Consider the following 13,605-nt stretch of genomic DNA (forward strand, 5'->3'; position numbering starts at 1 on the left):
AGCTGATCCAAATACTACGCACAAGCTGACTCAGATACTACGGTCTACAGTTGATAAAAACAAATCCTGAAAGACTTTATATTCTCTCTATTCAATAATACTTGTGTATTATTGACTGACACACATGTTAATAAATATTAACAGATAATAAAAATAATTTATCATATATATTTTTTAGATATAATAAATTTAATATTTTTAAAATATATTAACTGATAAATAATATTTAATAACAAAAATAAAATAGATAAAAAAGGTAAATTATTTACTTATTTTTCTAAATTGGATGAAGAAGTATTATTAAACATTTATTCTTAATAAAATAATATAGTGAAAAAAGGTTTATTAAATCCACCCCACCCACCCCACCTCTACCACCCGCCCCAACACAACACAGATGAAGAAGACAACAAAAGCGACCAGACACAACTGTACAGAGGAGCAACAAGCCCTTTTCCTTTGATTTTTCTTGTGTGGGGCAAAAACCCTAATCTTGTTTTCCTTCCAGATCTCTTCTAATTCTTCAATTACTCAATTATTTTCTTGATCTGAATCAACCCCAGTTTCCTGATTACACTTTTTACTGTTTTCTGGCTTTTTTGATGCAATGTTTGTGTTGTTTGGTTTAGTTTATTGAAGCCCCAAAAGGGAAATGTCTGCTTCACTTGCTGCATTTGAGCGTCCAAGAATTGGTTCTTCAAATACGGTAAAACTTCTCTTTTTTTTTTTTTTTTAACTTTTATTATGCTGAGGGTGTATTGGGAACAGTTACACTAGACCCCACTTGTGAGATTACAATGGATATGTTGTTGATGTTGTTGTTGTGTTTGTTTATGTTGTTTTATGAAATTTGTTTGTTGGAAATGTAGAAGTTTGAGAGAAAAAGAAAAAAAGAAATTTTGGGGTCATTGTGAAGTCAATGATAGTCAAATGAGTTTTCTCCAGGAAAACAAAATGTATCCGTTAGCTCTTTTGATTTGGGTTATACTAGTTTTGCCAAAAAGATTATATCTTGGTCATAACTGTGTTTAATAGGTAACTGCTTCAATCTCAGATTAACTGTTATAACTAGAGTGTAAGGTCTCCATACACTTTGTCCTTCCTAGACCCCACTTATGAGATTACAATGGGTATGTTGTTGTTGTATTTGTCTATGTTGTTTTGCTGGGTTTTGTTTGTTGGAAATGTAAGAAATTTTAATATAAGAAAAAAGAAGAACAAATTTTTTTGGGGTTATAGTGAAGTCAGCGCACAGTCAAATGAGTTTCCTATAGGAAAAAGATATGTTCTGTTGTTGGAGTTGTACTTTGTTTTATCCAATAGGAAAATTAAGAAAGGGATTAATGGGTAAGTCAACTGATTTTCATTCAGAAAGATTAGTTCTTTGATTTGGGTTATACTAATTTTACATAATAGCTTGTATCTTGGACGAACTGTGATTAATAGGTAACTATACCTCAATCTGAGGCTAACTGTTATAACTAGAGTGTAAGGTCTACATACACTCCACCCTTCCTAAACCCCACTTGTGAGATTATAGTGTGTATGTTGTTGTTGTTGTATTTGTGTATGTTGTTTTGTTGGGTTTTCTTTGTTGGAAATGTAAGAGGTTTGGGAAAAAGAATAAGACAAAAGAGAAATTTTGGGAGGGTCATTGTGAAGTCAAGGATTGTCAAATGAGTTTCCATCCAGGAAAAACATTATGTTCTTTGGTTGGAGTTGTTCTTGTTTAATCCAATAGGAATATTAAGAAAGGGAAAATTTGGGTTAATGGTAGTTGAATGATTTTCATTCAGAAAGCTTAGTTCTCTAATTTGGATTATACTAGTTTTACCTAAAAGATTGTATCTTGTTTGGACTCTGATAACTAGGCAGCTAATACCTCAATCTCAGACTAATTGGGGTGGACTACATGAATGAAAAATTTGGGATCATTTGTGAAAGTCAATAATAATCAAATAAGTATCCTTCCGGAGGAAAAAAGTTATTTTGTTGAAGTCGCACTAAATTAAGAAAGGGAAAATTTGGGTTGATGGTAGTCAAATGATATTCGTTTAGAAAGATTAGTTCTTTTGATTTGGGTTATACTAGTGTTACCTAAAAGATTATATCTTGGTCGAACTGTGATTAATAGGTAACTATACCTCAATCTCAGATTAATTGGATGATTTACATGAATCCTAACTATCCAGACTGCTCCATTTGGGCCCTTCTCATTTTAGTACTTAAGAAATTGTTTTTTAAGGCAAACTAGCGATGAACTATACTGAACACATGATTTTCTTTTGCATTTCTTATACACTAAAAATTGTAGAGGTCAAAGACTGGGATTTTTTTTTTTTTTTTTTTACATCTTATCTACATTTTCTATAGAAGTATTGTTTGTTGGGACTGAAAATTATGAACTTATATCTCTGTTATTGTCGGGAAGACTACTACGTGCTATAAACATCAAAAAGCTAACTTACAACAAAACACCATACCTAGTGAAATCACACAAGTGGGGTCTGGGGAGTTATAGTGTACACATACCTTACCCCTACTTTTGGAGGCAGATAGTCCGTTTCCAATAGACCCTCAACTCAAAGAAAAAAAGGTGGGAAGAAGTCGTGGCAAAATACTAAGGTGTGAAGAAGTCATGGCAATATACTATAGAGAGAATGTCAAAGCATACTGAAAAAGGTGCGTAACTACAATAATATAATATGATAATTGAAGTGCAATAAAACAGCAAACTCGAAAGGAGAAAAAACTCCCTGAGTAATATGATGACCACTAGTATGGAAAGATAAGTGAGACAATGTTCTACTATATACTAGCCTCCCACTCTACTCTTTGTCCACAACTTCCTATCTAAGACCATGTCCTCGATGAAGCTGCGTCATGTCCTATTTGATCACCTCTCTCCAATACTTTGTCCTACCTCTACCTTTCTTGAAACCATCTATAGCCTACCTCTCATTCCTCCGCAATGAAGCATCCCTGCATCTCCTATGCACATGCCTAGACCATCTTAGCCTTGCATCCCGTATCTTATCCTCCACGGATGCCACTCCCATCTTGTCCCAGATATCTAATGCTATCACTCGTTGTGTAGCCACACATCCAACACAACATCCTCATCTCTGCAACTTTCATTTTCTGAACGTGAGATTTCCAACATAGTAGGTCTAACCACCACTCTGTAGAACTTGTAGAACTTGTTTTTAAGTTTAGGCAACACTTTCTTATCACACAAGAATCCAGATGCAAGCCTCCATCTCATCCATCCAACACCAATACGATGTGTGACATTGTCATCAATCTCTTATCTTCTTAGACAATAGACCCAAGATATTTGAAACTCGCTCTTTTTGGGACTGCCTGTATACCAAGTCTTACTTCCACACTAGCCCGTGTGCTAAGTCATTGAACTTGCACTCCAAGTACTCTGTCTTGGTTCTGCTCAACTTGAAACCTTTAGACTGTCTGTCTCCACACCTCCAACTTAGCGAGTCTCGTCAATCAAAATTATGTCATCAACAAATAACATACACAATGACAGGTGAATTTGCTGGTTCAATTCATCTATCATCAAGGCAAATAAAAGTGAGCTAAGAGTCGATCCATGGTTCAACTCCATCATTACTGGGAAGTGCTACTAGTCTCCTCCTACTATTGTTGCATGGGTCTTGGCTCTACCTTACATGTCCTTGATTGCCCTAATATATGCTACATGTACACCTTTAGCCTTCGAAAATCTCCATAGAACCTCTCTCGGGATTTTGTCGTATGTCTTTCTAGGTTGATGAACATTCTGTGTAAGTCCTCCTTTCCCTATGTTGCTCCATCGGTCTTTTTACGAGGTGAATGCCTTCTGTAGTTGAGCGCCCCAGCATGAATTCATATTGGTTCTTGAAATGGACATGCCCCTCCTTATCCTCATCTTTACCACTCTCTCCCAAACTTCAACGTGGCTTAGCACATTGATACCCCTATAGCGTGGCTTAGTAGCTTTTAGTTGCCGTTATTTTTTCAGATTGCTTTGTCATGATCTCTATTGTATTTTGCCATGACTTCTCCACTTTTGTCATTTCTTTTCTCAAGCTATTTTGAATTGCTTTTCCCCGAGTCATGAGTTGAGGGTCTATCAAAAACAACCTCTCTACCTCCCAAGGTAAGGATAAGGTGTACATATACTCTACTCTCTCCAGAACCCACTTGTGGAATTACACTAATTGTCTTGTTTGTTGTAGAAATTCACTTATTTAGTTTAGAGACTTAGGGATGGTCAACCCAGTCTGCTATCCTGTAAAATACTAGGATCTTTCCTCTTGAGGTCACAAATTTCTCTTGTATGTAATGGCTTCATCTTCTAAAGGGTTCATATTGAGTAGGACCAAGACGGAGTACATGGAAGGCAAGTTCAGTGACTCATGAGGACGAGGTGGTAGTGAAGTTGGATTCTCATGTTGTTTGTAAGAAGGATAGTTTTAAGTATCTTGGGTCTTTGATCCAGGGGAATGGAGAGATTGATGAGGTGTCATGCACCGTATAGGGGTGAGGCCGATAAAATGGAGTCTTGCCTCGAGAGTTTTTGGTGATAAGAAGGTGCCTCCCAAACTTAAAAGGCAAATTCTACAGTGTGGCGGTTCTCCCGGCCATGATGTATGGAGCGGAGTGTTGGTCAGTCAAGAACTCCCACATCCAAAAGTTGAAGGTGGCGGAAATGAGAATGTTGCGGTGGATGTGTAGACTTACTAGGGGTGATAGAGTTAGGAATGAGACTATTCGGACAAAGGTGGGAGTGGCCTCGATGGAGGATAAGGTGCGAGAAGTGACGTTGAGATGGTTTGGGCATGTGATGAGGAGGGGCACGAATGTCCCAATTTGGAGGCGTGAGAGATTAGCTTTGGATGGTTTCAAGCGGGGTAGAGGCAAATCAGAGAAGTACTGGAGAGAGGTGATTAGACATGATATGGAGCAGTTATAGCTTGCTGTGGACATGACCCTAGATAGGAAGTAGACGGTTAGTGTGTGTGGGTGAGTCGTAGCCTGTAGTTAGGTGTGTTTTGGGGCAACCTTGCTAGCAGTCGTTGGACTTTGCACATAGGGTGGAGTCTCTAGTTAGGAGGGTTGGGGGAGTGAAGGCTTGCGGCTTGTTAGTATATAGTACTGTTTTGTGGGTGCCATATTTTTGTTATTTCATCTTGTTTCATGTTTTATTACGACTTTATGTACTATCTTTTTGTATTGAGCTGGGTGTCTATCAGAAACAACCTCTCTACTTCTTCGGAGGTGGTGGTATGGACTACGTGCACCCTCCCCAGACCCCACTAGGTGGGAATACACTGGGTATGTTGTTGTTGTTGTTGTAATAGCTTTATCTAGAAACAAAATGGAGAAAACGAATTACTTCATCTAGGGATAAGGTGTACATATACTCTACTCCCCCAGAACCCACTCATGGAATTACATTGGGTATGTTGTAGAAATTCATTGAGTTAGCTTAAAAACTTAGGGATGGTGATCCGGTTCTGCTATCCTTTTTAAGATCTTTCCTCTTGAGGTCACAAATTTCTCTTGTACGTAGTGTCTTCATCTAGAAACAAAATGTAGAAGACAAATTACTTCTATTTAGACCTAGAATTTCCTATAGTATGATGAACTTCAAAGTCATGGTCGGTTGTCATTATTGAAGCCTATAAACGTAATGTCTCCTTTATTGTTCATGGTCTCTAGCCATATTTTCTCCAAAAAGTTTGTTAGATGCAAATACTTCTAATTTTGCTTTACTATTAATTTTCTTGCCCTTAAAGTTTTAAATTATGTAATAATCTGCAGGTTTTCAAGAGTGGGCCACTATTCATCTCTTCCAAAGGTCAGTTAAGATGTTTTCAATTTCCCTAACACCTTATAATTGGATATTATGCTAGTCCCTGATGATTTGACATGCTCTAGCTTACACATGTAACCCAAAACATTGTCAAACTCTTACTTGCTAGATTGAATTTATAGGTAAAATGAAGGGCAGTTTTTTTTCCTGTTTGCCAGATCTCTTTGGATCCAATAAGTTTGTTGTTAGCAGATAATTATAAGGCTGCTAATCATGACCGTGATAACATTTTGAATAATTAATTGATGGGATCAGACATAAGAGAACATCAAGAGCCGGTGGTCTTTGACCCACTAAGTATTTGTACTCTTCGATAGAACTACTAATTCTTTGAATGGAAGGATGACGAGAACACAATTCAACTCAAACTATAGAAGAGGAAAGATAATTTTTTGGAGATACACCCACAAGAGCTAATGTTAAAGAATTACTAATTACTATCTTAAAGGAGAAAAGATTTTGAAAATACTTAGTTGATGAGTTGAAAAGATTCTCTGCTAAGATTCTCGTATGAGGTAGTAAGAAATCCTAGGAAGCCGCAGATTCTTCTTTTTTCAAAAACAAATAATGTCAGAAAGCTTAGAAAACAAAGCTCGACTTGATTTTACCAGTTTAATGATTAAGATACCTGTCATGAACATACTATCAGACTTGATTTTTGTGCTTGGAGTCTAGAGGATAGGAAAAGCCGAAAGAAAAAAGAAAGTTGTACAACTAGTTGAGAGACCTTCAAATGGGGAGAAACGGTCTTATCTCTATCCATACTCGTGTTGGTTCCTTAAAAAAATGCACTACTTTTGATGGACCACACACACCCAACGACTTATTTAAGAGTCCGAGCGACATAGGTTATGATAATCTCAACACATACATCTTAAATGTGCAATATAGAGGTAACATAGTGGATGGGCATTAAGATACTTGAGCTTAGGAATTTCTAGTGGTGCCTAAGGATGGTTTCAAGGAGAGACTAGTGACTTGTTGATTGACATTTAATAAAAATGGACAATGCCAGTAATGACACTGAAAACATTGAAAACATGAGGGACTGTAAGGGTAATTAAGAAGAGGGGAATATAGTAGTGTATAAGAGGCTAATGAAAAGAAGGGGTAGAGGGGTGGGGGAGAGGGTTGAAAGGGAAGGGCTACGTAAGCAAGAAAGTTATTTGTGGATCTAAAAATATAACTTAAATTTTTGATGTACTTGTAAATTGAAAATTTTCAATTAATAGAACCGTTCTATTTCATCAAGAAAATCTTGAAATGTGAGAGTGATGAGTGATTTAAGCAAAAGATTCATGGCCATAGTAGAGTTGAAAGAATGTTTGATGAATTTGATTTTCCTTTTAAGAAACCAAAATGGAAGCAATATGTGAGGCAATAATTAGGAATATATACAAAGGGAGGCTGGTGAAATACAAGGTGATTGCATCAAGAGGAAATGCACAGGGGAATTATGTTTTTGTGGAATGTAAGAAAGTTGGAATTAATGGATCTTGAAGGAAGAGTTTCTTTTTTGTTGATGAAAGAAGAGAGATTTGTTCCTTGTTGTTTCAAAAGTAGTGGAAGTAATGTTTAGTAGGTTTGAAGGAACATAAGGGTGTTGTGAGAAGGGTCAGATATGGAGTTTTGGAAGGAATTTACTTTTGTTTATATCATAATATGATATCCAAAGTTTGCATTTGCGGAATCACCACAATAACAACCTCACGCACTAAAATGACCATAACTTCCTCGTTGGGTATCGAAATGTGATGACTATTTTTGCTAGGGTTCTGAAATCATGATACAAATCTAATGATTCAATCAAAAATACAATTTGGAGCTCATTTGCTTTAGGTGGTATTACTTAAACTCATATCAAAACACCAATTTTCAAGCAAGCACCCAAAACTCATCGTAGACCCGTTGGATGCAAAACAATAGTGCAAGTCAATCGTAAAACATATCTTGAACTTGTTGGAATCATCTAATCACCATTTCGAGGTCGTCTTGACCAAATATTGATCGTGATCAACTCTAAACTCTTTTTTAATGGCCATGGTGTTCGAGCCAGCTTTCATGCACCTCGACTAACTCCATGGTATGTGTGCCACCTCTCACCAACAACGAGTGTCAGGTAACTGTCCATGAAAGCTAGAACAGATAGAAAGAATTACCTAGTGTTTTCTGTCTCCGTTAGGATTTGAATATGAGACCTCATGATTCTTAAGCCACTTCATTGACCACTAGGCCACACCATTGGATGTGGTTAACTCCAAACTTGAGAAAAGCTAGAAATCAACTCAATGCTCCAAATCACTACTGAGCACCCGAGATCCGTGCAAACAATCCAACCAAGTTTTAGTAGGATTTTCCCCTTATTCTTTAGACTCCTATCCCAACAAAAGTAAATCAAAGAGCAACAAACTACTTTAAGAAGTTTAAAATGTTGATTGATGGTGTAAATTGTTTTTTTTATTCTTCCTGCAGGACTAGGTTGGAAGTCTTGGAAAAAGCGCTGGTTCATCCTTACACGCACATCTTTGGTCTTCTTCAAGAATGATCCTGTTAGTATTTTTTATCTTATACTTTTGTTTGATGAAAAGCCACATAGAACTTACTTTTCACTATTATATTTGAATTTTGTACAAAAACAAGTTGTTCAAGTTAGAGTAACTTTTATTCTATGATGTTCATATCTATGACCATTTGTTACCTTTGAGATCCCGATTATTGTAGACGGTTCGTATGCCATTTGGTGGAGGATCATATCTTTGTGTGAAATTCTCTGCTTTTATTTATTGCTTGTGTATGGGATACCCCGTTTAGATCAATAAACTGTATTAATATCTTAAAATAAATATCAGTTTGGTATTTCAGCGTTGTTGATCAAAGAAATATATATATACAGTTGGTGTTTTCAACATTGATGGTGGCACTTGATTTATCTCTTCAATGATCTTCCTAGAGATGGTTTCTTTTTGTACAAGTTCAAGACAATGTAGGATACTTGTTCGAGTTATTGCTTTTAAAAGATTAACAACAAGAATGTTTATTACATTAGTTATCTCAAGAGGCATCATTTTTTAATTGATAAAGTACTTTGATACTTAGAGTCGAAAACTCTTGTTAAGAAATGATGGAAACGTCGATTGCTTAGCTTCAAGATTTCTTCCTGATTTTGAGTCCAAATAAATTTTCATTCTGCATGAGGTTTCATTTAAATTGACTGACTTTACTCTTAAAATGCTTCAGTATCTTCCAATGACATGACTACATCCTCCTCATTTGCTGCTTTGTGTAACAGAGTTTGTTGCATTAAGCTAATAAAATTTTTCTTCTTATTAGTAGTCTTACCTAGTATTCACATAGTATCCTTTTCTTCAATTTTACTACATTCTGTTACTTTGATTGTTTTGTTTATCTTGCTATCTTTATGTTGTTTTTTCCTTTCTATCCTGTTTTGGTTACATTTCTTTTGAGCCAAGGATTAATCTAAAACTACTTCTCTATCTCACAAAGGGTAGGGGTAAGATCTGAGTACATCCTACCTTCCCTAGACCCCGCTTGTGGGATTACACTGGGTATGTTGTTGTTGTAAGCCACTAAGGGAGATAGTCCCCTTCAAGTTGTAACAACAATGCTCGTAGTAGCCTTCGGTCCCTTATTTTCTTGTGGTGCGTGCACCCATAGAATTTCAAGTTGTATATTTTGGTATACCCCTTGTATACGACCAGTTTTTTGGCTATGTTTATGAATGAAAATATGTTTACCTGCTAAAAAAAGGGAAGATTTTGGAAATAGAGATTTATGGAAACACTTGACAAGGTGGAAGAAGGCTGAGTGGATATGGGGAGAATTATTTTTGTGATATCCATTTTACCTAAAATATCAACAAATTACATGATTCCTATTCTGGATGTGAAGCAATACCAAATAAGTTGAAGAATCGATGTGGCACGTGTTGTGGGATGAAAAATTAGACGAAATGTTCATTGAGTCGAACTTCCTTACTCGGAATAACCCAATTATTATTTGGGCTTCTTACATGAATAACCCAATTATTATTTGGGCTTCTTACATAACTGTATAGGTGACCAAAAAAATTTTCAACTAAAATGGCTGCATGTATAGGTAATGTCATTAGGCCCATGCTAAGCCCAAACCCAAATCAACATTAAACATAAATTTATGGATTTTTTTTTTAAAAAGTCTTGTTTTTACTTCTTTGTTTTTGTAACATTAGTTTTGTGAGTAATATAGGAGAAAGATATTATTGAATTGTTGTGTCTAAATTATTACATTAAGACCCTATTTAAAGACACTACATTAAACTCCTTCTCCAATTAGGATACTAACATTACAATCCTTTTCCAAGTATGATTCTATATACTATTCCTACTCATATTCTAACACTCCCCCTCAAGCTGGTGCATATAAGTCATATATACCGAGCTTGTTACAAATGTAATTAATACGAGGACTAGTGAGGGACTTGGTGAAAATATCTGTAAGCTGATCACTCGATTTCACAAATTTTATAACAATATCTCTGAAATTATCTTCGTTCTCACAAAGTGACAATCAATTTCAATGTGCTTAGTTCTCTCATGGAATATCAGATTTGGTGCGATATGAAGAACCGCTTTCTTCTCGCGGATTTCTCCAAATTTTAACTCTCTCAACAACTGTTTAATCCAAACTAGCTCACAAGCGGCTATCGCCATTTCTTGATGTTTTGCTTTTGCACTAGATTAAGCAACTAGACTCTGTTTCTTACTTGTCCAGGACACCAAATTACCTCCTACTAAAACACTATCCGGATGTAGAACGTCTATCACAATGTGATCTTGCCTAATCAACGTCTGTATATCCAATGATTTGCTCATGACCTCGATCCTTGAAGAGTAGTCCTTTACCTGGAGCTAACTTAATATATCACACAATGCAAACAACTGCATCCCAATGACTATCAAAGGGAAAATCCATAAACTGACTTACAACACTCACAGGATAGGAATTGTCAAGTCTGGTCACTGTGAGTTAATTCAACTTACCAACTAGACGCTTATATCTTTTAGGATCATTGAGTGGCTCCCTTTATTCTGGCAGGAGTTTAGTATTTGGATCTATAGGAGTGTCAATATTTTTACATTCCATCATTCCTATCTCCTTGATAATGTAATTATCAAAGGCATACTTTCGTTGCAAAATAACTATACCTGATCTGGACTGAGCAACTTCAATATCTGTAAAATACTTTGATTTGCCGAGGTCTTTAATCTGAAAATGCTGAAAGAGGTGTTGCTTCAAACTAATCATACCATCTTGATCATTGCGGGTAATAACGATAACATCAACGTAAACCACCAAATAAATACATAGATTTGGAGCATAATATCGATAAAACACAGGGTGATCTGCTTCACTACGAATTATGCCAAACTTTTGAATTACTGTGCTGAACTTTCCAAACTAGGCTCAAGGAGATTGTTTTAGACCATAAAGTGATCGACATAATTGACACACCAAACTATACTCACAACAACAACAACAACAACAAACCCAGTGTAATCCCACCAAGTGGGGTCTGGGGAGGGTAAAAAGTATGCAATCCATACCGTTACTTTCGAAGAAGTAGAGAGGCTGTTTCCGATAGACCCTCGGCTCAAGACTATACTCACCCTGAGCAATAAAACCAGGTGGTTGCTCCATATAAACTTCCTCTTTAAGGTCATGATGGAGAAAAGCGTACTTAATATCTAACTGAAAAGAAGGCTAGTGTCGAACAACAACCATGGATAGAAAAAGATGAACAAATGCTATTTTAGCCATGAGAGAGAGAACGTATCACTATAATCAAGCCTAAATATCTGAGTGTTACCCTTTGGCAACAAGGCGAGCTATAAGTCGATCAATTTGGCCGTTCGAACCAACTTTCACTGCATAGATGACAACCAAAGATTGATTTACCTAAAGGGAGAGGAACAAGCTCTCAAGTACTACTCGTATGTAAAGCAAACATCTCGTCAATCATAACTTGTCGCCATCCTTGGTGAGAAAGTGCTTTTTTTGTGGACTTATGGCTAGAGACAAAGAATAAAGATGATATAAAGGTATAATGGGGTGATTATTGACGATGATAACTTAAAAAGTATAATGAGGGTTAGTATTACGAGTGGACCGTGTATCTTTTCGAAGTGCAATTGGAGGAGACAAGTCTGTTGTTGGTGTAGGGTCAGGTGCATGACGGGAATCATCTGAGCCTGATGCTGTACGTGAACGATGATGATAAGTCAGGAGTGGTGGCAATATAGATGGAGATGTAGAAGGTATTGTAGAATCCTCAAAAGTCTGTGCAGGTAAGACTGGTGGCACTATGGATGGAGATGTAGAAGTAATAGTAGGATTCTCAAAAGTCGATATAGGTAAGACCTCAGACTTGTTAGGATGATCAGTATCAAAAGATGTAAAGTAAGGTTGAGACTTAAAAAATATGACATTAATTGACATAAGGTACCAACGAAGATCAGGTGAGTATCAATGATATCCCTTTTGCACTCGAGAATATCCAAGAAAGACATTTGAGAGCACGAGGGGTTAATTTATCTTTTCCTGGGGTGAAGTTATGAACAAAACATGTTCTTTTAAAAACACGAGGGGGAAGAGAGTATAAAGGTGAATGAGGAAACAATACTAAATAAGGAAATTAATTTTGAATGAAAGATGAAAGCATCCAATTAATTAAATAGCAAGATGCGATAACTGCATCGCCCAAAAAAACGTAGCGAAACATGGGATCGAATGAGAAGAGTGCGAGCAGTCTCGATGAGGTGCCTATTCTTCCTCTTTGCTACTCCATTTTGTTGATGGGTATACAGACGAGAAGCCTGATTTGTCATAAATTGTTGAAATTGGGAGGACGTATATTCTAAGGCATTGTCACTATGAAAGTTATGAATAGAGACACCGAATTGATTTTGTATTTCAGCACTATAACTCTTGAATATAAGAAACAATTCAGAATGATCTTTCATTAAGAAAATCCTAGTACATCTTGAATTATCATCAATAAAGCTAACAAAATAACGAAACCCTGAGGTTGAAGTGATTCTACTAGGACCCCAAATATCTGAGTGAACTAAGGAAAAGATAGAGACTGCATGATTCTTAATACTGCGTTGAAAGGTAGTTTGAGTGTGTTTCCCGAGTTGGCACGACTCACAATCTAATGTGGCCAGACTAGATTAACTAGGCACCATTTTTTGTAGTTTGAACAAAATAGGATGTCCTAAACGTTTGTGAATTATGTCTAGAGCATCTGTAACTGGACATGCTATGGAGGAGTTAGGAGACGTAAGGTAGTAATGGCCTTGTGATTCATATCTTTCCACCAATTTTTTGTCCCGTACTGCGGTCATGCATGACAAAAGGTCCTTAAGAAATAGTATGCCACAATTTAAGGCACAAGTCAAACGATTGTCCGATGCAAGTTTAAAAGGACAACCAGAGACATAAAGAACAAAATTTAAAGTGACAGAGGAGATGGGAGTAGCTTGTCTTAACTCCTTTTGCTTTGGTTTGGTTACCATTGGCTAAAGTGACGGTTGGAAGAGACTGTAGATAAATAATATTTGATAGAAGTGATTTATCACCAAAAATATGATCAGAAGCGCCAGAATCCATGACCCATGATCGAAAGGTAGGAGATTGTGCAGTTGAGGCTACTGGTATAGATAGAGATCTGC

At 36.6% G+C, this 13,605-nt stretch overlaps 1 protein-coding gene across 2 annotated transcripts in view; it reads left to right on the forward strand.

Moving 5' to 3' along the window:
* The first annotated feature begins 366 nt into the window (after positions 1 to 366).
* LOC107875420 (rho GTPase-activating protein 7) overlaps positions 367 to 13,605 on the forward strand; it is a 39,707-nt gene continuing 26,468 nt past the window's right edge. Inside the window, exons 1-3 of one of the 2 annotated variants that reach the window (XM_047395226.1) lie at positions 367 to 706; positions 5,824 to 5,860; positions 8,348 to 8,424. In XM_047395226.1, coding sequence (XP_047251182.1) covers positions 653 to 706; positions 5,824 to 5,860; positions 8,348 to 8,424 — 168 coding nt within the window. In that variant the 5' untranslated portion in view covers positions 367 to 652. The remainder of the gene's footprint in view (positions 707 to 5,823; positions 5,861 to 8,347; positions 8,425 to 13,605) is intronic. The other variant, XM_047395200.1, reaches the window with a different exon arrangement.

Source organism: Capsicum annuum, chromosome 1 (assembly GCF_002878395.1).
Source record: "Capsicum annuum cultivar UCD-10X-F1 chromosome 1, UCD10Xv1.1, whole genome shotgun sequence".
Taxonomy (NCBI): Eukaryota; Viridiplantae; Streptophyta; class Magnoliopsida; order Solanales; family Solanaceae; genus Capsicum; species Capsicum annuum.